This window comes from Mesoplodon densirostris, chromosome 18 (assembly GCF_025265405.1).
Source record: "Mesoplodon densirostris isolate mMesDen1 chromosome 18, mMesDen1 primary haplotype, whole genome shotgun sequence".
NCBI lineage: Eukaryota > Metazoa > Chordata > Mammalia > Artiodactyla > Ziphiidae > Mesoplodon > Mesoplodon densirostris.
In genome coordinates this window covers 59,691,471-59,716,439 of record NC_082678.1, presented here as the reverse complement: position 1 = coordinate 59,716,439, position 24,969 = coordinate 59,691,471, and the positions used below count along the sequence as shown (strand labels likewise).

At 40.0% G+C, this 24,969-nt stretch overlaps 1 protein-coding gene across 4 annotated transcripts; it reads left to right on the top strand.

Moving 5' to 3' along the window:
* Positions 1–44: 44 nt before the first annotated feature.
* Positions 45–23,763, top strand: PRR11 (proline rich 11). 4 transcript variants are annotated; one of them, XM_060082009.1, is made up of 10 exons: positions 46–186; positions 11,944–12,076; positions 13,493–13,643; positions 14,071–14,193; positions 16,460–16,720; positions 18,279–18,377; positions 18,739–18,851; positions 19,970–20,029; positions 20,119–20,215; positions 23,538–23,763. In XM_060082009.1, the coding sequence occupies exons 2-10, from the start codon at positions 11,949–11,951 to the stop codon at positions 23,604–23,606; spliced, it is 1,101 nt and encodes a 366-aa protein (XP_059937992.1). In that variant the 5' UTR covers positions 46–186; positions 11,944–11,948; the 3' UTR covers positions 23,607–23,763. The 4 variants fall into 4 exon arrangements, with proteins under 4 accessions (XP_059937994.1, XP_059937992.1, XP_059937995.1 ...); XM_060082010.1 differs by lacking the exon at positions 46–186 and adding an exon at positions 207–336; XM_060082011.1 differs by lacking the exon at positions 18,279–18,377 and having other exon boundaries at positions 45–186.
* Positions 23,764–24,969: the final 1,206 nt, after the last annotated feature.

Here is a 24,969-nt window from a genome sequence, read left to right as displayed (position 1 = left end):
GAAGCGTGGTTCTACCTCAGCCAATCACAAGCCAGGCTGTGATCCTACACTACACGCAGAGCGAATTGTGGAAAGACCAAGGCTACGATTGGTCCCTCCACGATAAGGTTTTAATTTTGAATTTTTCTTTATAGCGAGGGAGAGGCCACTGCCGGGACTCCATCAAATCCCCGGACTCTTAGCCTAGTAAGTGCAGGGGTATCTTCCTACGTTACCTGGGCTCGCATCTTCCGTAGCTGGGCCTGTTGCTACTTGTGTTTTTACGGTTTACAGAGGTGGGAAGTTTCGCTGGACTCGGAGGGGAGACGGATCGGAAAAGAGGAGGTTTAAGGCTGGGTAAGAAGTGCTCCGCCTGGCTCCACTCTAATCATACTTCTATTTAATTAACGCTCTTCAAAAACATGTTTTGGAGCAAAGTCGCCTTCCTTTTGCACAGTCCTTTACATATTTGCTGCTCCAAACGTGGTTCGCGGGCCAACAGCATCTGCATCACTTGGCTGCTTGTTTAAAATGCAGATTATCTGGCTCCACCCAGACCTACTGAATCAGAATAGGCATTTTAACAAGACCTCCCTCCCGCCCCCCGTGATTCTTATGCACTTTAAGTTTGAGAACATACATTTTTTGATAGGGAGTAGTACTATGTTCCTTAATATAGTCTTAATATCGTCCGACTTTCTGTGAGAGTATCAGTTTAAAAAGTGTGTCCTTTTTTCTGTGTGCCTAGTACTGTGCTGGACTAAGCTTTAGGGAACCGCAATCTCTAGAGAAACAAGACAGGAGCTAACAAAGCAATGCTGCACAACATAAAATGTAATTTAGATATAAGCAAATACCAGCAGTAGCCCTATGGATGTTTAAGAGGAATCAGTTGAACTGGTAATGGAAAGTGATGAATTGACAGAAAGCTGTTTGTGGTAGTGTAAACGCATTTTTTCCATAAAAATGTGTTTTAGGACAATATTAAAGAAATCCAATTGTTTTTAGACCGAACAAAGGGGTCGTGTGCCCGCAGGGCAGAAAGCCAAACTGACAGCGGGAGTTTGCAGCAAAGATTTTATTGCAGGGAGCCAGGCAAGGAAGTGGAAGACAAGTCACTCCAACTTGGTCTCTAAGTTAGGGGTTTTTAAAGGGGAAGAACAAAGGAGCTGAGGTTAATCATCTTAGTCTTCTGCGGTCTACCCGGTCTTTAGTACAGTGGTCTGTGGCCCCCGGGATCTGTGTCAACATAATCTATAAAGGTCATCTTACCCTGGAAGATAATTCAGAACAGCAGATAAACAGTGATGTTTATCTGAAAGTTGTGCCTTAAGGCACCTGACTTTCATTATTTATTGTTGATTAGGCAAACGTGATCCAACAGGTATGGGCTAGGCCAAAAGGGAACAAAAGAGGAAGAACAAAAAGAACAAAAACCCAGGCATTAGTTTTCATTATAAATTAGACATAGGACTTGGTTTCAATTTCTGTTGCTGCCACAGCTTTGTAAGTACCCCCTGACCAAAAACATTTTTTTTTGTATAACGGGGTGGAGTTTTAATAGAAGCAGCAGTGCTAACTCATGCAGAGGAGTGTAATTCTTACTCTATTATTTATTGCATCTTCCTACTGGAAATAGTTTTGGACCCATCCTTTAACCATATGAAGGTGCAGTGTGATTTGAAGAATTAAAAATCTCCCTCACCAAGAGATTTTACGGAATTGTATTAAAGCATATTCCTTAATCAAAATAGAGAACACTTGCTATTCTTTCATTCATTTATTGAATGAAATGGTATTTAATGCCTGCTATACTCTAGGTCCTGGGGAAACAGAGATGAATAAAATTTATCCTACCCTTGAAATGCTCAAATCCAGTGGGGTGGCAAACATGCAAACAAAAATTACAATGCAGTATAACAAATGTCACAATAAGGGTGTGTATAAAGTGCTTTAGAAGCACAAAAGAGATGACAGCCACTAAACATTCCATAAGGACAGAGACTATGTTGTATCCTAGCACCTACCATAGTACCTGGAGGAGTATAAGCACTCACCAAAAAGACAAAGAGAGACCTCCCTGGCGGTCCAGTGGTTAAGACTCTGCCCTTCCTTTGCCGGGGGGCACGGGTTCAATCCCTGGCTGGGGAACTAAGATCCTGCGTGTCGCAAGGCATGGCAAAAAAAAAAAAGTAACTGAATCTGGAAGGCTGCATAAATTGACCTGGAGGAGGATACCCCAAGCAGGGGGAAAGGCTGATAACACTATAGAAAGTATCTGGTGTTTGGTATGCCTGAAGTACTAACTGTTAATCATTAGAAGAGATGAGGCTGCAAAGGGCTGTTAGAACTAAATTGTGAAAAGCTTTGAAAGGCATGCTAAGGGATTTGGTTTATCCAGTGGGTGATAAGGATCCTTCAAATGCTTTTAAACAGGGAATATCAGGGTCATATTTTTGTTTTAAAAGACTAACTCCAGATGCAACTAACTCCAGACTAACTCCAGAGAGTATCATACTAAGTGAAGTAAGCCGGAAAGAGAAAGACTAATACCATATGATATCACTTATATGTAGAATCTAAAATATGGCACAAATGAACCTATCTACAAAACAGAAACAAGACTCAAAGACGTAGAGAACAGAGTTGTGGTTGCCAAGGGCGGTGGAGCAGGGGTGGGGAGGTGGGGGGGTGGACTGGGAGTTTGGGGTTGGTAGGTGCAAACTATTACATTTAGAATGGATAAACAACAAGATCCTAATGTATAGCACAGGGAACTATATTCAATATCCTGTGATAAACCATAATGAAAAAGAATATTAAAAAGAAAAAGAATGTATATATGTGTATAACTGAATCACTGTGCTGTACAGCAGAGATTAACATTGTAAATCAACTATACAGCAATTTTAAAAAAAGAAAAGAAAAGAAAGAAAGACTAACTCCAAAACACTGTAGAAAATAAACTGGCAAGGAGAAGGACTGAAGGTAGGAAGATCACTGGAGGAACACTCAAACCCAAACTGAGGAACATTTTCCAAAACAACTAGCTGGAATTCTTCAAGAATATAAATATGAAGAAAGGCAAATACTTATATAAAAAGGCTGAGGAACTGTTATAAATTAAAGGAGACTGAAGAGATACTACAGTTAAATGCAATGTGGAGAGGGACTTCCCTTGTGGAGCGGTAGATAAGAATCCACATGCCAGTGTGGGGGACATGGGTTTGATTCCTGGTCCAGGAAGATCCCACATGCTGCAGAGCAACTAAGCCCCTGTGCCACAACTACTGAGCCTGCGCTCTAGAGCACATGAGCCACAGCTACTGAAGCCCGCTTGCCTAGAGCCAGTGCACCGCAACAAGAGACACCACCACAAGGAGAAGTCTGCACAGTGCAACGAAGAGTAGCCCCCCCCCACCCCGCTCACCACAATTCGAGAAAGCCTACGTGCAGCAATGGAGACCCAATGCAGCTAAAAATAAATAAAATTAAATCTTTAAAAACAAATAAATAAATAAATGCAATGTGGAGAGGGAAAGGAAGCAGCTGTAAAGGATATTGTTCAGACTATTGAATAGTAATTGAATATGGATTATATTCAAAAGTAAAATTTCCTGATTGTGGTTTTGTAGAATAATGTCCATGTTCATGTAAGGAAACTGAAGCTAAAGTATCTCGGAGTGAAGTATGATGTCTGCAGCTAACTTTGCTCAGTCAAAAACTAAAAACTTTTATGCATGTGTAAGTATTTTTTATATTTATGTATGTTTATTATATATTATATTTTTTACTTTGAAAAGTTTCAAACCTTGAGAAAATTTACAGGAATAGTATAATAAATAGTCATATATCGTGCACCTAGATTCACCAACTGTTATCTTTCTGTATAGGGGTGTGTCTGTGTAATATGATATGTAAAAATTACATAAATTACATAAATACGTGGTTATATATTTTATACATTATCATCTATAATATATATTGTACATTGCACACACACATATATATATATATACCCCTATGAAGAGAGATAATTAACAGATAACAGTTGGTGAACCTAGGCAAATGATATATGAGTGTTAATTATACCATTCTTATAAATTTTCTCAAGGTTTGAAATTTTTCGAAATTAAAAGAGTAGGGGAAAATAGACTATATCAAAAGACAGGGCTTCCCTGTTGGCGCAGTGGTTAAGAATCCACCTGCTGATGCAAGGGACACAAGTTCGAGCCCTGGTCCAGATCCCACATGCCGCAGAGCAACTAAGCCTATGTGCCACAACTACTGAGCCTGTGCTCTAGAGCCCGCGAGCCACAACTACTGAGCCCACACGCCACAACTACTGAAGCCTGCGTGCTTAGAGCCCGTGCTCTGCAACAAGAGAAGCCACTGCAATGAGAAGCCCGTGCACCGCAAGGAAAAATAGCCCCTGCTCGCTGCAACTAGAGAAAGCCCACATGCAGCAACGAAGACCCAACACAGCCAAAAAATAAAAATGTATAAATAAATTTATTAAGAAAAGAAAAGAAAAGAAAAAGCCCGCACAGAGCAATGAAGACCCAGGGCGACCAAAAAAATAATGATGATAATAATAATAATAATTTCCAAAATGACATACATTGGCTTAGGTAGAACTCTTTAGAAATTTGAAGGCATGGGCGCTGGAACAACCACCAGGAAAGGGCTAGAAAAGGGTGGCCCAGGTTCAGAATGGTGGTACTCTTATTTTTCCAGCTAATAGTACATACCAAAGGTTAACTGTCCAATACTACCGGAAGGCTTATTATACTTAGAAAGAAACAAACAAGAAATGATAGTCCTCTGAATCCTCTCTCTATAATCCTGACTCCCACTTGCCAAAGGCAACCCTATCCACTTTTGTAACTGTTTCTGGTGTTTACCTCCATGTTTCTAAGTAACATGTTTATAATACTCTTCCTTTTTTCTTCCCCTCAATGGGTTAAACATTATATAAATTTAGACAACTGCTGATTTCCACTTTCTTTCCTTCTGTCCTCCCAATATATCATAATTTTTAGTTAAATAAACATTCAGTGTTTAGACTATAAAATATTGTGTAACAGCTGAACATATAGTGTTACTATGATTTCACTTCTTTTCTCGTAGAACTTTTTTCCTAGACTTTTTTTTTTTTTGCCACGCCCTGCAACTTGTGGGCTCTTAGATCCCCAGCCAGGGATCAAACCCAGGCTATGGCAGTGAAAGCACCAGGTCCTAACCACTGGACCTCCAGGCAATTCCCCCTCCTAGACTTTTTTTCTGTACAATTTTATTTATTTATTTATTTATTTTTAAACACAAATTTTAAAAAATATTTATTTGTCTGCATCGGGTCTCAGTTGCGGCGCGCAGGATCTTTCATTGCAGCACACAGGCTTCTCTCTAGTTGTGGTGTGGGCTCAGTAGTTGCAACAGGCAGGCTCTCTAGTGGTGCGTGGGCTTAGTTACCACGCGGCATGTGGGATCTTAGTTCCCTGACCAGGGATCGAACCCGCATCTCCTGCATTGGAAGACAGATTCTTCACCACTGGACCACCAGGGAAGTCCCACCCCCTCCCAGACATTTTTAATATGCTTCCTTTTTCAAGCTCTTATCAGTAACTTGGCCCTAACTTTACAGAAAAACAGCAAATTCTGCTCAGAATGATCAAACACACTAATTTATCCGTTTCTTTTTTTTTTCCCTACTGAAGCCCTCTGTTACACTTGCTCACTTTGCTGGCTGTGCACTGAGTGAGGGGTCAGGAAATTACTGTTTTTATAGGTCTCATGAGCTAAGAATGGTTTTTACAATTTGTAATAGCTGGAAAAAAATCAAAAGAATAATATTCTGTGACACTTGAAAATTCTGTGAAATTCAAATTTCAGTGGCCATAAATAAAATTTATTGGAATACAGCCACAATCATTTAAGTATTGTCTGTGGCTGTTTTGGTGCTGTAGTAGTAGAGCCGAGTGGTTGTTACAGAGACCAGATGGCTTGCAAAGCCTAAAATATTTATTATCTGGTCCTTCACAGAAAAAGGTTTGCTGACCCCTCCTCTAGGCCTGCTGCAAAGTTGTCTTCCGAGGACTTATTGTGATCACCATTATCCTGGAAATTCCCATTGTTTGTCTTCTGTTCTCACACTTGACTGAAATTTTGGCCAGGTATAGGACTGTGGAATCCTCTCAGAACTGCAGAGTAGCTGTTGAAATCTGGTGTCATTCTCTTCTCAGCCTCTATATCTAGACTGTATTTTCTCTCTGGAAACCTTGAGAATCTCCTCTATTTTTGGCGTTCTAAATGATGGCATGCCTCAACGTGAATCTTTTATTCATTACATTGAATGGACCTTTTCAATCTGGAAATTCAAGTCCTTCAGTTCTGGGGAGTATTTTTGTACTGTTTATTTGATAAAATTCTCTCCATTTTCTCTGTTCTCATCTAAAACTTTAATCTTCCAACTGTTCTATTATATTTTTAAAATTTCTCCTATTTTAATTTTTAAAATAGTTTCTTATCCTTATTTCATGAATGCAGTCTCTCATTTTCTGAAGATATTTTCTTTTCTTTTTTTAATTTTTCTTCTGCTTCCTACATTCTTTCCATTTCCTTTGATTTGGATTTTTTTTTTCTCTCCCTGTTGATTTTGGTCTCTGCTCTTCATGGTAAAGACTTTTCCTAAAATGATTGATGATCCTTGGCTGTTATTTGTCAAAGGAATACACAAAAAAGATAATTGATTGGCAGCTCAAAGTAGTGGAGGTGGATACTGTCAACCTGTGAGCACCACAGTGGGTAATTGATCATCAAAGACTTGGCCATTTTGGGTAGAACCCCAAATGTCAATATCTGTAGGTCTTTTTTCTTGGGCCAGTCAATTGCCCTGGAGAAGAATCTTCTAGTCTCCTCCAGGAGGAATGAGGGATGTGGGGGTTTGAGGCTGGGAATTAAGCTTGCTGGCCTGCAGGACTTCCCTGGTGGCGCAGTCGATAAGAATCCGCCTGCCAATGCAAGGGACATGGGTTCAAACCCTGGTCTGGTAGGATCCCACGTGCCGGGGAGCAACTAAGCCCCTGCGCCACAACTACTGAGCCTGCGCCCTAGAGCCCATGAGCCACAACTACTGAAGCCTGCACGGCTAGAGCCTGCGCTCCACAACAAAGAGAAGCCACTGTAATAAGAAGTCCGCGCACCACAACAAAGAGTAGCCCCCACTCGCCACAACTAGAGAAAGCCCGCGCGCAGCAACGAAGACCCAACGCAGCCAAAAAAAATAAATAAATAAAATAAAATAAAAAACAACCTGGTGGCCTGTATTTTGGGAGCGGAGCTGAGGAAGGGGATTGAAAGTCTCACTTTTCGGTTAGGATCATCCCCTATCTTCTGTATAGTGACAGAAACATGACCCTGCTATGCTTGGTGACCCAAATTCAGCACCTCTATGTTCAACTTCTCCAGAGAATAAACCTGTCCATAAAATGAAAGCCAGGATACTGGCTGTAAGGATGGGAGGGCAGAAGCCAAAGGCCTATCCAATTCTTATAAAGACTTTTAATCAATCCAATTTAAGCCCTACCCCAAACCTTCAAAGGAACTAGGTGCTTTCAAGTCCCGAATCTCCTCAGAGTTCTGGGAATGGTCTTGCTTCCTGTTGGCTTCCCTACCAGGCAGGCAAGCCTCAGCTTTCCTCTGCTCTGCCAAGTCAGTTACTACTACTTGTAGATGATTTAGTTCACATCTATCATCTATTATAAGGTCTACTCCCATTCTTCGTCCTGTGGGTTTATGCCTTTTTTATTCCTTTACTGCCTTTTTTCATGATGTTTTCATGATGCTCCACCAGTAGTGTGCTAATAAATATTTATATATATATACATAATTTTATTATAAATTTACTGATATTATATACTGTTATAGTATATAACATTATTATAAGCAGTGATAAAATATATAATACTCTTACAAATTTCATAGCCAGTTGATTCTCACAAAATGCTATTATTGATTTTTATAGACTTCTTTTATTTGTAAGCAACCTGTGGTTGCAATTTATGAACAAGCTTAGTCCTGATATGAATGTTGGTTGATATTTTCATTTACTCTGTGAAGTAAGATAAAAGCGAAACACAAAGATTTATTTTGGAACTTCACTTCAGTAAGCAACCTCTGATGAATCAGATAATCATTTTCAAATACTGGAATAATACTCCTCAATTTTTTTGTGCTATTCACAATGTAACTACAGACAAGATACACTTTTAAGTTTAATCTGCACTATTAACATTCTTTTCATCACTTTCTTAACAATCAACAAAATAATAAACCAAGCCTTAATTTGTAGTATTTTATAATAGCCGTGGTGTAAATTCTCCCATCATGGGCGATTTCAAGTTTCCAATGTGAAGTTACTAAATGTGCAGTTGGGAAAAAATGAGCAATAATACACCATTCTAAAGCATTTTCACTGTATAGATACAATCAGGTAAAAACAAAAACAAAACCCAAACCTCAAGAGCATACATAATAGTAAAATCATTAAGGAGTGGTGAGTTTTGTGTGTTGATTATCTTTTAAAATATAAATTACCTAATTGTAAGTTTATATAACTTAATTTAAATGGTAGATTTGTTAAACAACTGGCTCACAGACTTCCTAAAAATGTAAAAGTCAGGGCTAATCCCAACACACCACTGGAGTGGAGGTTAAGGTATAGAGTCAATCCACTGAGTTTAACCAGAACATCCAGCTCCTTTCTAAAGTCTGTTTTCATAACTGAGGGATTGATTGGTGAATATAGGAAAAAGGGAGGCGGGAAGCCAGTTCTCTGTGTCAGTTTGCTCTCTAACAAAAGACATCAAGGCAGGTGAGAGAGAACAGGAGCAGAATGGGGGAGGGCTGTGAAGGGGGGAACGGAAGACAGGAAGGGGAGGTTACTGGGGAAATCTCAGATTCTGGGGATCCCAACCAGTGAACTCTGGGCCTTGGATAGAGGTTTCCAGTGACATTTCTTCACAGATAGTCTTGGCCATGGATTTGATGAGGTTTAACTTCTTTTCCAGGCAACCATAAGTTTTTTGTTGCTTCCTGAGGCTTTCCTAAATATCTTCATTCAGAGTATTTTTGTTTTGTGTTTTTTTTTAATCCTGTAGATATCCCTTGTGTTTAATAATCCCCACTTAGCCTTTATTCATTATTTCAGTAGAAAGGAAAAGTGATACAATAAAGGTGAAATCAGGTATCTTGGGGTATGTCTCCCAAGCCTGTAAGAACAGTTAAGAAATACGCTGTTAATTTGAGGTCTGGCAATTTGTTAAATAAGATGCTATCAAGAAACTTTACTCCTAGACCAGTTGTTGTTATACGTTCTGTCACCCGCTGCCATGGAGGGTGCCCTCTGTGAGTCCAATGCTCTTGAAACTAAAACATTTCTTAGTTTTTACTACCCACACTGGAGCTGGGGGAGGTTCTTCAGCCCTTGGAATCTGAGAGCTGAACAAGCATAGCGCTGCATACCAAGTGCTGGAGGGTTACAGGGTGAACAAAAGTGGAATGAATGTGTATTTTAAAGACCAATTGTTCCTATTCAAATGTAAGTTTGAAGAGAAGGAGGCCCAGCCCTTGAGACCATTTTTAGTTCCGCTACTTGAATAAGGACATCTTTGTTCCTCAGGTAGCAAAAACTGAAACTGGCAAAGCACTTCTTCACATCAAACCAGCTCTGACTTAATTTTCTTCAGAAGAGGATTCTGAGTTAAAATCTAAATATACTAGTTAGTGTTTAAAAGTGCTTTAAAATAAATGTTTTGAAACACCCATGTCTTAGATTTGGGGTAATTATTATTATGTTGTATATCACCTATTCTACTATTGCATCACAGTGTATTAGGAAGAATGTGGTCTTTGGAGACTTACGAATCTGGACTTAATGCTTTATTGCATTACATTGGATAAATCATCTCATTTTTCTAAACCTCAATTTATTCTTATGTTAAAATGGGAATAAAAATCCTCTTCCTCAGGAAAAATACCTTGCACGGTAATGAAGATTCACTGAAAAAATGTATGTGAATGTGTCTAACAGTAAATGGGCATTATATAAATGGTTAGTTTTGTTTTTCTTTCACTACCAACTCAACCTTGTACATTGGAATCTCAGTAAATGTTACCAGCAAAGAAATTTACTTCCTTTTAATAGCTGACAACCCAACTGTAACCATCTTCTCTGTTATTGTTACCGAACCAAACTCAGGTCCACTTGCCCAACTCAGAGCAAAGCTGATCAACTGACACCAGGTTGTGGTGAAGGAAAGTACAGTGTTTATTGCAGGGCACCAAACAAGGAGAAAGGGCAGCTAGTGCTCAAAAGCGCCAAACTCCTCGATGGCTTTCAGGCAAGGACTTTTTTTTTTTTTTTTTTTTTTTTTTGGCTGCACCGCACAGCATGCGGGAGTTCCCAGAACAGGGATTGAACCCACACCCCCTGCAGTGGAAGCGTGGACTCTTAACCACTGAGACACCAGGGAAGCCCAGGCAAGGACTTTTAAAGGCAGCATTAGGGGTGAGGGTAATAGGATGCCTGATCAGCTGGTGGACTTTCAACTTTTTGGTTGGTGGTAAGGTAACAGGGTGATATCTGGCGAATCTTAATCATCAACACTTATGGTTCTAACCAGTCTGGGGTCTAAGTGCTGGTGGTCAGCATGTAGTAACCATCTTTTACCTGGGGGGTGTGGTCTTAGATTCTGCAGGACAACACAAAGATATGCATCAGATCATTATATAGATCCCTTGAGGAGGAACTAGGAGTCCTGTGACTCTGTTTTATCTCTGAACTATTGTTTAACCTATCATTGTTTCTGCATTCTCTCACTTCTCTAATTAGTAACTGCTTGAGTCTGCTCTTTGGAACTTGAGGAAGGCTTAGGAAACTGAAGTCTTTTTTCTACAAACAAGAGAAAGGGAACAAAAAGGGCTTTTGTACTGGGAAGGCCCTGAAAGGTCCTGCTTGATTTCATTATAAAGAAAGGGAAATTCAGTTGATTTAATGAAGAAAAGCAAAACAAGCAAAACAAAAACAAAATTTGAGAGTAATATAATGCCAAAGCCAAGGTATCTCTAGAGATAGTTTAAATCTGGGTTTAAATTTTCCTCCAGTTCAGGGTGATCTTGGGTGGCTATGAGGTGGCTGCAGCCTGTGGTGGCTTGAAGTGGGACCTCAGTTCCCTGACCAGGGATTGAACCCGGGCTGCAGCACTGCCCTGGTGCTTGTCTGCTTTGAAGAAAGAATTCGGCAAAGAGACAAAAAGTAGTGAGGCAAGTAACATGCTTATTAGGAGAGAAGACATGTGCAGAGAAAGCACGGGTGGACTCAGAGAGCAAGAGAGAGAGAGCGGCACACACTTTTGGGGTGGATTATGTTACTTATATGGGGGCAGTTCTGGGTTACCTCTGGCCAATCATCTTGCTTTGTCTGACTTTGAGTCCATATTTGGTCTGGCACAGGGCCCTCCCCTGTGTGCATGCACATCTTTTAGCCAAGATGGATTCCAGCGCAAAGGTCTCTGAGGAGTTAGCAGAACATATTATGGTCTGGCTCCCCCTCCCCAAGGATCTTTTTTGCACATGTGTCGCTTGGGGGTCTCCTTGACCTCAAGAATGAGAAATATGTGGTCTCTTTAGCTTTTTATCCAAACAGGACTCAGCACCTTCTTGCTCCTGCCATTATCTTCATCTCTACAGGGGACATATTCCAGCTGCTCAGCCTGGGGCCCATCTATCTCCTGCCTCAAGGGGACTCTGGGTTGCTGGTGGTGACCTGCTTCCTAACCAAGGTGGCAGTTACAAGGATGTGTTCACTTTGTGATAATTCATTGAATTGTAGTTAAAATGTGTGTATTTTCTATGTACGTGTATTATTCCTCAATAAAAAAATGTAAAAACAAATTTTCTGTACAGAAACCATGCCCAAGTTCAAGCAACGAAGAAGAAAGCTAAAAGCCAAAGCGAAAAGATTTTTCAAAAGAAAAGAGGCCTCTCACTTTCAGTCTAAGCTAGTTACACCTCCCCCTCCGCCACCCTCACCAGAAAGGTAAGGCGTAATATGGAACAGAGAAAATATTAAAAATCTGATCATTTTAGGAACAAGTTACCAGATTTAGGAAATAAAGATACAGAACACCCAGTTAAATTTGAATTTCAGATGAACAATGAATGATTTTTTTGTATTGTCCCATGCACCATTTCTAATATACCAAAAAATTATTCACCCTTTATCTGAAATCAAATTTTAACTGAGCATCCTGATTTTATGTGGCAACCATAGCTTAAGAGTTCAAACGAAGTAAAAATCCCAAGGAATTGCGTTTGAGGTGCACAGTAACTATTTTCTACTTTCCTAGTCGATTTAATTGTATAAACCTGGTAAGTAAGTGATGAAAGAGGGATATATGACTAGAACTTAAATCTTTATTTTGGTAAAGTTGGATCATTTATTCTCTGGGACTCAGGGCTTAAATGTGTTGTTAAAAGAGACCCTCAAATCTAAGAACTCTAAGGCAGTAGGTTTCACAAGAATATATTTATACATGTTTTGTTCAAGCTCTCTTGAGAGAACAAATTTTCAAACAAACAGACCCTCAAAAAGCAGTAACCATGATACCATCCTAGACTCCTCTCTCCCGAATGTTGCAGAAGAGCCTTCTAACTGGTCTTCCTGCTCTGCCCTTGCTGCCTCTGCACTGTAATTCAACCCAGCAGCCAGATGAGCCTGTTAAAATCATTTCATATGACTCCTCTGCTTCAATTCTCCAAGGTCTTCCTCTCTCAGAGTAAAAAGGAAAATCCTTTCTATGACCAACAAGACCTTTACGGTCTGACTCACATTATCTGTTAATCCTCTTCCTTCAATCTTTCCACCCGAGTCATCTGGCCTCCTTGCTATTCCTCAAACACCTCAGACAAACTCCCACCTCAGGGCCTTTGCACTTACTATTGCTCTTGCCAGGAAAGCTCTTATCCCAAATATTTGCTCTGCTAGTTTCTTCACGTCCTTAACATTTGTTCTCAAAAGTCACCTTCTCGGTGAGACATTCCCTGGCTACCCTATCTAACTTTTCACCTCCACCCAACGTTTCACCTTCCCTCTCTTGCTTTATCTTTTTCTCCTTAGCATTTGTTCACTACCTAACAACCCACATATATTATTCATTGAGTTATTTTTACCTTTCTTCCATGAAACTAAATTCTGTGAGGGCAGGATTTGGATCTATTTTGTTCATTACTAAATCTCTGATACCTATATGTTTACTATGTTGTTTTATTTATTACTATTTACTCAATAAATATTTGCATAAGTTAATCTGGGAATTCTAGAAGTAAATGAAGAATTTGGCTTTAGATAGTCTCTGCTCCTAAGTCACACTATAAAACTAGCTTGTTATTTAATTAGAGGCTGTTAATTCCAACTTAGGAGTTTTTGCTTTGTTTGGTTTTGTTTTTCCTACAGAGTGGTTATTCCTTCAACAGATACACCCCTTAGCAGAAGCTGGCTAAGACTGTCCTGGAACTTCAAATTTCCCAATTTTAAAGATGCAGTAAAGCTTTGGACAAATAGAGTATGGTCTCTATACAACCGGTTTCAGAACTGCATGGCCTGGGTATGGGTTTGACATACATGTTTTCAGCATTATGGTTTTTCTACATACTTGGTGTGTGTGTCCACGTGTGTGTGTGCTCAGGTCAGCAGACATTCAAGCTAAACTCAGGTGAGATGAAATTGTGTGGTCATGTCTGCCCTCAATTATATTTTTCAATAAGAAAATTTTTTTTATTTGAAATATAGTTGATTTACAATGTGTTAGTTTCAGATGGACTGCAAAGTGATTCCGTTACACACACATACACACATATTCTTTTTCATATTATTTTCCATTATAGATTTTTATAAGATACTGAATATAGTTTCCTGTGCTATACAGTAGGTCCTTGTTATTGCCTTCACTTCTATAAAACATCCATCAAACCACTTTCTTGTCCTTACCATATTGCTCATTGGATTCAGGCTTGATTATTTTTTAATTTCAGAGTTTGGAAGTATTGAAAGGCACCATCTTTCCATCCCGTTTCTGCCACCAAGAACTTCATAGTCTAAAACAACGGTTTTGCATTTTGGAAAGTGAATTACACAAGCTCCAGGAAGCACTGAAGGTTCGTATTATCAAATGAAAAACAAATCCAGACTTAGGTAAGGAGGGAAGGGGTTTTCCCCCATTGGAACCCCAGTGTGCTTTTACTAGAAGGAGAAGTGGCTACAGGCTAGTGCTAGTTCTGGACATGTCTGCTCTCAGGTCTAGTCCTTAAACTTCAGAGGCTCTGCTCTGTATTGGAGGGGGGCTTACCCCTGCAGGCTACATTTCCCGAACTCCATGTCATCTGGCTCCTGGTGTGCTGGAATAATGGGAGACACTGATGAGAGATTAGAAGGAGAGAGAGGATGGGGTATTTTCCCCCTTTGTTCTCTGTGTTGGGCAATTTCTCCAGCAATGGTTGTTGTTGCCTTCCTAACTCCAGCTCCCACTAGGTAAGTCAACCATGTTTCTAGATCCTCTGGGTTCACCCAGCTCCAGAGATCTGGTTACACTGTCCTTCTCTGTGGCCATGCAGTGTCAGGGTGTTCATGGCTTTATGCTGTTGCTAATCTCTGGGATGCCTCACTGTCCCCTGCGTGCTTCTCAGCTCTTCCATCAGCAGTATAACCAACTCGCTATATTACATGTCCCCTCTTCTAAATACTCAGGGTGGTTTCTATTTTCTTGACTGATATAGGCAGGAAAAAACTATAAATATCCACTCTCTCCGAACTCCCCTAAGCAGGACCCCTATTCTCAGTGTCTAAAACCTAAAGAATAAACATTGTGCTCATTGGTTTGGAGAGACGCTTCTGGGATTACACCCCTACTTCCAGAATTTGTGCCTCAAGATGAGTTAACCAGAGGAGGAAAGGCAAATCACCTCATGACCTGGACTTCACAACCTGGACCTCAGTTTCTTCATCTATAAAGTGGGGAAGATACCATCTGTAGTGAGCTGAATGATGGCCCCCCCAAAAGACATGTCCAAGTCCTAATCCCTGGAACCTGTAAATATTACCTTTTTTGGGAACAGGGTCTTTGCAGATATATAATTGAGTTAAGGATTTTGAGATGAGGAGATCATACTTTATTATCTGGGTGGACCCTCAATCCAGTGACAAGTGTCCTTATAAAAGACACGCAGAGTAGAGCATGCAGAAAAGAGGAGAAGCAATGGGACCACAGAGGCAGAGAGTGGAGTCATGGGCCCTCAAACCAAAGGATGCCAGTAGATTTCAGAAGCTGGAAGAGACAAGAAACAGATTCTTCCCTGGAGCCTTGATAGGGAGTGCAGTCCTACTGACACCTTGATTTCAGGCTTCTAACCTCCGGGACTGTGAGAGAATGAATTTTGTTTTAAGCCACCAAGTTCGTGATACTTTGTTAGAGCAGCCTGTAGTATATGCCCCCTTACTTCATAGGGTCGTTGCATTCATTTGCTAGGGCTACCATGACAAAGTAGCACAGACTGGGTGACTTATACAACAGAAGTTTATTTTCTCACAGTTTTGGAGGCCAGAAGTCTAGGCTCAAGGTGTTGGTAGGGCTGGCTTCTTCTAATGCCTCCCTCCTCGACTTGCCTTCTATGTCCTCAGGTTGTCTTCTCTCTGTGCACGTGCATCCCTGGTGTCTCCTGTTTGTTCAAGTTTCGTCTTTATATAAGGACACCAGTCACATTGGATTAGAGCCCACCCTAATGGCTCCTTTTAATTGAATCACTTCTTTAAAGGCCCTATCTCCAAATATAATCACATTCTGAGGTACTGGGGCTTGAGGGTTCAATATATGAGTTGCAATGGGGGAGGACAATTCAGCCCATAACAGTCATGTTCCAGGCCCTTGAACTTTTTAGTCGGTTCCTTGAATATACTATATTCTTGGTTGCATTAAATGTTTTCCCCTCTGCCAGGAACTCTTCCCCCAGTTTTTATCTCCCTTCTTCACCTGGTAAGGCTAAATTCATCTTTGAGATCAGGGCTAAATATCACTCCCCAGCCCTCTGACTATTCATGCTCACAGCACACTTCATGGCTCTTATTGAAGGATTATTTTCGTTTGTTTTGAATGTGTTTTGTGTGTGTTTAACGTCTTGTCTTCCTCACTGGACTGTCAGCTGAGCTGATAGACAGGGCTCATGTCGTACCCACAGTGCCTGGCATATAGCACACACCAAACAAATACATGAATGAGTGAATGAGCTTGTGATACATGAGAAAATATTACGGAGCATATGGTATGCTGAGAAAGCATTCAGTACCTGGTAGGTATGGTTTTGATGACTCTCAGCCATAAGAACCAACTAAATCTGTTCCTCAGTTGCCAACTGTAACGTTTTCTTCCAGGCCGTCTCAGAAACTTCGTCCTGTCCAAGCTGTGGTCAGATGTATCACATGCGTGGAAAACTTACAAATGTGCCTGCGTGTGCTCTAACCACCCCTGGAGACTCCGAGGCTGTACCGCCTGCCTCACTGCCACAGCCAGCCAGTCGTCTTCCTCCGCCCCCGCCCCCGCCTCCGCCCCCTCCGCCCCCTCCGCCCCCTCCGCCTCCACCACTGACAGCACCTTTGCTGCTCAGAAAATCTGATCTCACTAAAGCACGTCAGGTAAAAAACAATCTAGTAAAGGTGTGGTTTGGTCAGTGTGTAATAAAGGAGTACAACCAGGTGTCCTTTTAAGGCTGGGCTAAGGGCTTTGACAGGAAGGGCTGCATTTTGTTCTGTTTCCATATCTTAATTATGTCAATTATTGTTTTTAAAGACACAGTCCTCTGGGAGATCACAAAAGTGGGATTTAGAAACGAAAGTGATTTTTTTTTCAAGGATGCATGAATGAAATCTAGCAAGGTGGGAGATGCCTGTTGGATTCTTTACAAAAATGGAAATCTCTCTGGGAAACCAAATTAAAAACAAAGATAGCTTAGTGAGTGAAGTCAGAATAAAAAGACTTTGTGGATCCTAAAGTATAATGCCATTAGGCTGGAGAACCAGTCTCCATTAGAGTTACTTATCTTCCAAGGGGACCAGAGTATTTGTGCATCACTAAGATAGGCATGGCCCTATTTTTAAATCTGCTGAATTTTCACTACAGATATATTTGGTTTAAAATGGCTGAATTAAATGCAGAGCCTATTGTTATATTTGCCCTAATATATACCGCTTTGAGTGTACGTCCTTGCTGTATGGGAACTGAGTCATCCTTTTAGAGAGTTCAGGCAAAACTTCACTTTGTTTTTTGTTTTTAACTTGCTCTTTAAAAAAATTTTTTTTAATTATTTTTATTTTTGGCTACGTTGGGTCTTCATTACTGTGCACGGGCTCTCTCTAGTTGTGGCGAGTGGGGGCTACTCTTTGTTGCGGTGCACGGGTTTCTCATTGCAGTGGCTTCTCTTGTTGCACAGCACGGGCTCTAGGCACGCGGGCTTCAGTAGTTGTGGCGCACAGGTTTAGTAGTTGTGGCTCACGGGCTCTAGAGCACAGCCTCAGGAGTTGTGGCGCACAGGTTTCGTTGCTTCATGGCATGTGAGATCTTCCCGGACCAGGGCTTGAACCCGTGTCCCCTGCATTGGCAGGTGGATTCTTAACCACTGAGCCACCAGGGAAGTCCCCAAAACTTCACTTTGATTTGAGGAACTCCTTCATCTCCTGTCCTATTAAAATGACTCCTAAGGAAGATGCATGGTTACAAGGAACTAGCCCATCTCTTACTATCAAAGCCTTACATTTTGGTGAATACTTTTCAATAGCCTTAGCATACATGGATACTGAAAACAGAATTGTTCTTGGTTGAATGGAAAGAATTTGATAGGCTCCTAGGGGAAATAAGAGTTTTTTTTTTTTTTTTTTTTTTTTTTTTTTTGCGGTATGCGGGCCTCTCACTGTTGTGGCCTCTCCCGTTGCGGAGCACAGGCTCCGGACGCGCAGGCTCAGCGGCCATGGCTCACGGGCCCAGCCGCTCCGCGGCATGTGGGATCTTCCCGGACCGGGGCACGAACCCGCGCCCCCTGCATCGGCAGGCGGACTCTCAACCACTGCGCCACCAGGGAAGCCCAAGAGTTAATTTTTAAGTTAATTTTTAAAGAGTCTTTAAAAACTAGATTTGGATTTGCATTTGACTAGATGTCCTGGTTCCAATTTGAATTCTAACCTCTCCATGTATTTTAAGCCTGGACCATTAAAAAAAAATGGACCCATGCATATAACAGTTAAAGATCTACTGACTGTGAAATTAAAGAAGACACAGAGTTTTGATGAAAGGAGGAAGGTAAGATGTCATTGACCAAACATGTGGTCTTTCGGCTTTTAACCTGGTTGTCCCTTAATGGAAAATAAGCATAAGTCTTAAATATAGAAACCATTCTGAGGTAAGTATTTGATTTTTTTTTTTGAGTAATTTTGGATCTCCTCAACAAAATATGTAAATCCCCAAATTATTTAATTAGGCAGTTTTATCTACCAACCATTAGTTTGAAGAGGTAGAGGTATACTTTGAAGCTTCGGAATAAAAATTGAATAGATGTATCTTACACATATTAAGCACTCAAATATTTATTGTTTTAGTATGTTTACATTTTGAATGCTATTTTTAAATGTGTTTTTAATAGTGTCTCATTTTGTGATTAAAGCTTGTACCATCACCAAAGGCACAGAATCCACTAGTTACTGTCTCTGACCTGCGGTGCGTTTCCCTGAAACCGAAGTCCAAAGTGTTATCAACTCGAGTTACAAATGTCTTAATGTAAGGAAATACACAGTACTACACTCTACTGCTACTTAAAATAATGATTTTTTGCTTATTTCTAACTTTAAAAGTTACATATGTTCATTGAAAATTGAAATCTACAGAAACGTTTCAAGAAGAAAACAAAAATCATGCAAATAATCCTATCATTGGAGATAGCCACATACTGCTAACATACTGTTGTTTATCATTCTAGTCTTTCTCTGGACATATACTCTATTATTTCCATTTCATGATGCTGTTTATTACAAAATACACCATTGATTTAATAACAGATTTGGGGGGGAAATATTATCAGGAATTTTCAAAGCAGCACAATTTCAGAAATAATAAAATAAGAAAACTAGTTTTCTTGGAATTAATGAAATATGTTTATGTTTTGGAATCAATGAAATATGATATGTTTATGTGTGTACCTGTGTATAATCATATTATACATACAGATATGGATTTTCCCATTAATATGTCATGAACTTTCCCATATCTCATTAAAAATTAGTTTAAACCATCATTTTGACTTCTTCAGTAGATGCAGGGTTTTTTTGTTTGTTTGTTTGTTTTTGTGGTACGCGGGCCTCTCACTGTTGTGGCCTCTCCCGTTGCGGAGCATAGGCTCTGGACGCGCAGGCTCAGCAGCCATGGCTCACGGGCCCAGCCGCTCCGCGGCATGTGGGATCTTCCCAGACCAGGGCACGGACCCGTGTCCCCTGCATCGGCAGGTGGACTCTCAACCACTGCGCCACCAGGGAAACCCTGCAGTTTTTTAATATGTGAATTTCATAGATAAAATCCTGTTTTGAGACATTTAGGTTGTTTGTGATTTTTCTTTTCTATAACTCTTCAATAAACATCCTTGTCCATCATCTGTATGCACAGCTGAGTTTTGCCCTAAGATGGATTCTTACATGTGTAATTACTGAGTCAAAACTATTACTTATTAGAATCATTATATCACTTTATGCTCCTATCTGCATCTACTGCTATTTTTAAATGTAATAAATAGTAACAAGTGTAACAAACTACTTTCTAGGATGTTCCCTATAGAAATGACTGCTTTGCTTTGGAAAAATTATAAAATCTGGCAAGCTCTAACTTTTGTATCTTCATTTTATCAGTACTCCTGGTAAAAGCCAGTTAGATCTGCGAAAACTACTCAGAAAAGTCGATGTAGAGAGGTAATCCACTCTCGTATCTTTATGCTTTCTAAATTCATTTGAAAATTCAGCATAAAACACAGCTCCTGATATTTTCAATACCTTTGCAGGAGCCCAGGTGGAACCCCACTTACCAATAAAGAAAATATGGAAACAGGAACTGGGCTGACCCCAGTAATGACCCGGGCCTTGAAGAGAAAGTTTCAGGTAAGCCTTTAGGGAAAAAAAGACTTTGGAAAAAAAAAAAAAAGACTTTTCTTCAAATGTATTTAAAATCATAATCTAAAGCATCTTTCTTAATAATAGTAATTTTCAAACAGTTCCTTATGCTTTATAAAGCACTTTCATATTTAGGCTTCAAGAAATTCTATGAGATAGCTAGGATTATCATCTCCACTTTAGCAATGAATGTCTGGTTTTGTTAATTTCATTAATAAGTATTTATTAAGTACTTCCTATATGTCAGGCACTGTGCTGGAGTACCAGGGGTATAGTGGTAAGCAAAAACAGACACAGATCTGCTGTCTTGGATCTTTCAGTCTAGTGGGGAAAGTAGATATTAATCATATCACAATTTGTATAATTTTGCACTGAAGTAACTTCTGTGAAGGAAAGAAACAAGATTCTGTGGGGGGAACTTGATCTAGCCTGGATGATCTAGGAAAGATTCCCTTAGGAAGTGATGAGGTAAGACTTGAAAGATGAATAGGCATTAACTGGAGAGGGTACCTGTGGAGTGAGCCCACCTTGGATGTCAGGGAGGAGAGCTCCAGGGAAAAAGAACAGCAGGTGCAAGGGTCTCATGGTGGGAGGGATCACAGTCTATCTGAGGAATTGAAAAGTGGCCGGTGTGGCTATAACAGAAAGATAGGAATAGAGATGGGGACAGGAGTCAGATCATGCAGAGCTGATAAGAAAAGTTCTTGGCAGCTTTCGTCTTTGTCACCTACATGTATGACCCATACACCAAAATCCAGTGCATCAGCTGGCCCTTGTGTGATTTCTTCCAAACCCTATTTGTCTCATCTCCCTGATCACCTCTATCATCAGATCTGTGAGAAGGAGCCATCCTTCCACCACCCCTGCTAGAGTGCTGGGGCACAGGGCTGCTGGCCTTTTTGGCTATGAAGCTTATATTTCCATCTCCCTCTGGGCCAAGAGACACACCACAAACTCCACTGCAGACACTCTTCCCACCCCAGCACTGTCCTCCCTTCCTTCATTCCCTTGTTAAGAATCAGTGCCTTTTGCAAAAGAAATAAAAGCAAAAATAAACAAATGATAACTAATCAAACTTATAAGCTTATACACAGCAAAGGAAACCATAAACAAAACAAAAAGACAGCCTACAGGGACTTCCCTGGCAGTACAGTGGTTAATACTTCACCTACCAACGCAGGGGGTGTGGGTTCGATTCCTGGTTGCGGAGCTAAGATCCCACATGCCTCTAGGCCAAAAAAACCAAAACATAAAACAGAAGCAATAATGTAACAAATTCAATAAAGACTTTAAAAATGGTCCACATCAAAAAAATCTAAAAAAACCCCAAAAAAGACAGCAGAATACAACCTGAATTTAAAAAAAAAAAAAAAAAGGCAACATACAGACTGGGAGAAAATATTTGCAAACAATGTGACCGACAAGGGCTTAATTTCCAAAATATACAGACAGCTCATGCAACTCAATAACAAGAAAAACAAACAACCCAATCCAAAAAAAATGGGCAGAAGACCTAAATAGACATTTCTCCAAAGAAGACATACAGATGGGCAACAGGAACATGAAAAGATGCTCCACATTGCTAATTATTGGAGAAATACGCTGGTCAGAATGGCCATCATCAAAAAGTCTACAAATAATAAATGCTAGAGAGGGTGTGGGGAAAAGGGAACACTCCTACACTGTTGGTGGAAATGTAAATTGGTGTAGCCACTATGGAAAACAGGATGGAGATTACTTAAAAAACTAAAAATAGAGTTACCATATGATCCAGCAATCCCACTACTGGGCATATATCCAGAAAAGACAAAAACTCTAATTTGAAGAGATACATGCACACCAATGTTCATAGCAGGACTATTTATAATAGCCAAGACATGGAAGCAACCTAAATGTCCATCAACAGATGAATGGGTAAAGAAGATGTGGTACACACACACACACACACACACAATGGAATAGTACTCAGTCATAAGAAAGAATGAAATACTGCCTTTTGCAGCAACACAGATGGACCTAGAGATTATTATACTAAGTGTAGTTAGGCAGAGAAAGACAAATATTATATATCACTTATATGGAATCTAAAAAAATAATACAAATGAACTTATTTATAAAACTGAAATAGACTCACAGACATAGAAAATAAACTTAGGGTTACCAAAGGGGTGGGGTGGGGGGAGGGATTAATTGGGAGCATGGGATTAATAGGTACACACTACTATATATAAAATAGATAAACAACAAGGGTTTACTGTATAGTGCAGGGAACTATATTCACTATCTTGTAATAACCTATAGTGGAAAAGAATCTGAAGCTGTACACCTGAAACTAACACAACATTGTAAATCAACTACTGTTTAAAACAGAGAGAATCAGTGCCTTTTGCAGGACAGCTTTGTTTCCCACTTGCCGATCAGCTTGGTCCTCCTGGGCACTATATGGCCTTCTTTGGAGGTGTGACTGGATTCCTCTTTCCTCCTTTTGGAGCATCCAATAGGAGTCCACCCCCAGATCCTTGGTAATACCATAAACTGTGATGGGCAGACGGAAGAACCCTCACTTCCTTTCTTTGTTTAGCTCTAGGATCCTTTTTGTCCCTGCCCTACCCCACAACTACTATAGTGGGTTGGGTAATGTGGAAACAATTAAAAATATAATGAACAATAAACCCATATATTGAGCAATGACATCCAAAATCACACATAAGACCTATGCCATATGTTGTGCTCTTCAAAATCCACTTACTAGAGGATATCTAGTAAAAACTGTTGTTAGACATGGAATGACTTTCCCCACTCCTTAGACTTCGTTTTTCGTTTAATTCTGAAGCAACTGTATTAGTTAGGCTTGCATTTGGCTACTTGTAACAGAAATCTGACTATAGTGACTTAACCAAATAAGGCCTTATTTTTCTTTTCTGCATATTGCCTTGGGAAATAGGCAGTGCATAACGGGTACATCAGCTTGACCATGTAATCACCTCTCTTCCACCCTTAATATGTGGCTTTTATCCTTATGGTGCAGAATATCAACACTTCCTGAAGCCTCATGTCCACGTTGTAGGCAAGATAAGAAGGGCAAAGGGCAAAAGGGTGTGCTAGCTAAGCTGGCCTTCATCTCTTTAAACAGGGGATATCCAGGAACTTCTGATAATATCAGGGAAGCTGGGAAAAAGTGGTTTTTAGAAACCACATGCATTGCTGCCTTGCATAAAATCTGGGTTTTGTTAGTGAGGAAGAAGAAGAGCTGTGCTGACCACAAGAACATAATTCATATTATACTTGGCACCTTTGTTTTTTTTCATAGCTGGCTCACCCTAGAAGCCCAACTCAAACTCTGCCACTTTCTACAAGCAGCTTTGATGAACAAAAATGATGCCACCTCTGCCTGACTCCATATGATGATCCATAAAATATACAGATAATATTATCCCAATCCTTTTTTTAATGTAGTATGTATAAATAATTCTATTAATATATAATTCATTTGAAGAATTAAAATATGTATGGAGCCCATACATACTGTAGCATAAAACGAGTATTAGGATATTTTCTAGTTTACATGATCAATAATGAACAGATGGGAAAATGCAATCCCCAAAGTGATGTTTATCCTGGAATTACCAAATTTAGGTTGGGGAGGTTATTCAAGTTTAACTAGATTACTCTAATTTTTACTCTATAGTTGCAGTTATGACATTAAGAAAATAACCTGGTGCCCATTCATTTTGGGTAGTCTCAGGTAATTGAAAAGCAAAGGATTTCAGCCTGTAAAGCTCATGCACTCATTAAGTGCTACAAACTTAACCACAAAAAACAGAACCTCTAGATTTTATTTCTGTTCCCTATAAGCAATTAAGAAGTAAAACCATCCCCCATTCAAACCTAACTGTTCCAAAAGAATTTGAAACAAAAACTCCAATGTGACCTTAAAAATTAGAATATCATGGGACTTCCCTGGCGGTGCAGTGGATGGGACTCCGCTCTCCCAATGCAGGGGGCCCGGGTTCGATCCGTGGTCAGGGAACTAGATCCTGCATACATGCTGCAACTGAGAGTTCGCATACCGCAACTAAGGAGCCTACATGCTGTAACTAAGGAGCTGGCAAGGTGCGACTAAGGAGCCCTGGAGCCACAGCTAAGGAGCCTGCCTGCTGCAAAACAATAAATAAATAAATCATTTTTTAAAAAATCAGAATATCATTTCTAGCATCTTAGGTAGGTAGTTATATCTGGCTTACTGAAGTCTGAGATATTCCTCACTTTGATACCTGCTATCCACATTCATGACGCTAAATATAAATTTCATGAAGACCTCAACAGGAACCTTGTGTTCTCCACAGTGCCCCACCAAGGATTCTCTGAAGTCCATAGCAGGTTCACTGTGAGATCTGATTCCCTGTCCTCAGCCACCTGTTGATTCAATAACAGTAATCATGCCCACCTCACTGAATTTTGCTTTTTCCTGACAGTACAGGCTTGACAGATTTAGCAAATATAAACACATGACACCCCATCAAAGTCTAATTTCAGATAAACAACAAATAACTTTTAAGTATAAATATGTCCCATTAAACAATGAATGTTTTGAAGTTTAAATATGTCCCCAATATTGCATGGGACATATTTATACTAAAAAATTATTCGTTTATCTGAAATTCAAATTTAACTGAACATCCTATATTTTATTTGGCAACCCTATCAGTCAGTCTTCTACAAAGTTGCCAATTTCTGGGAGC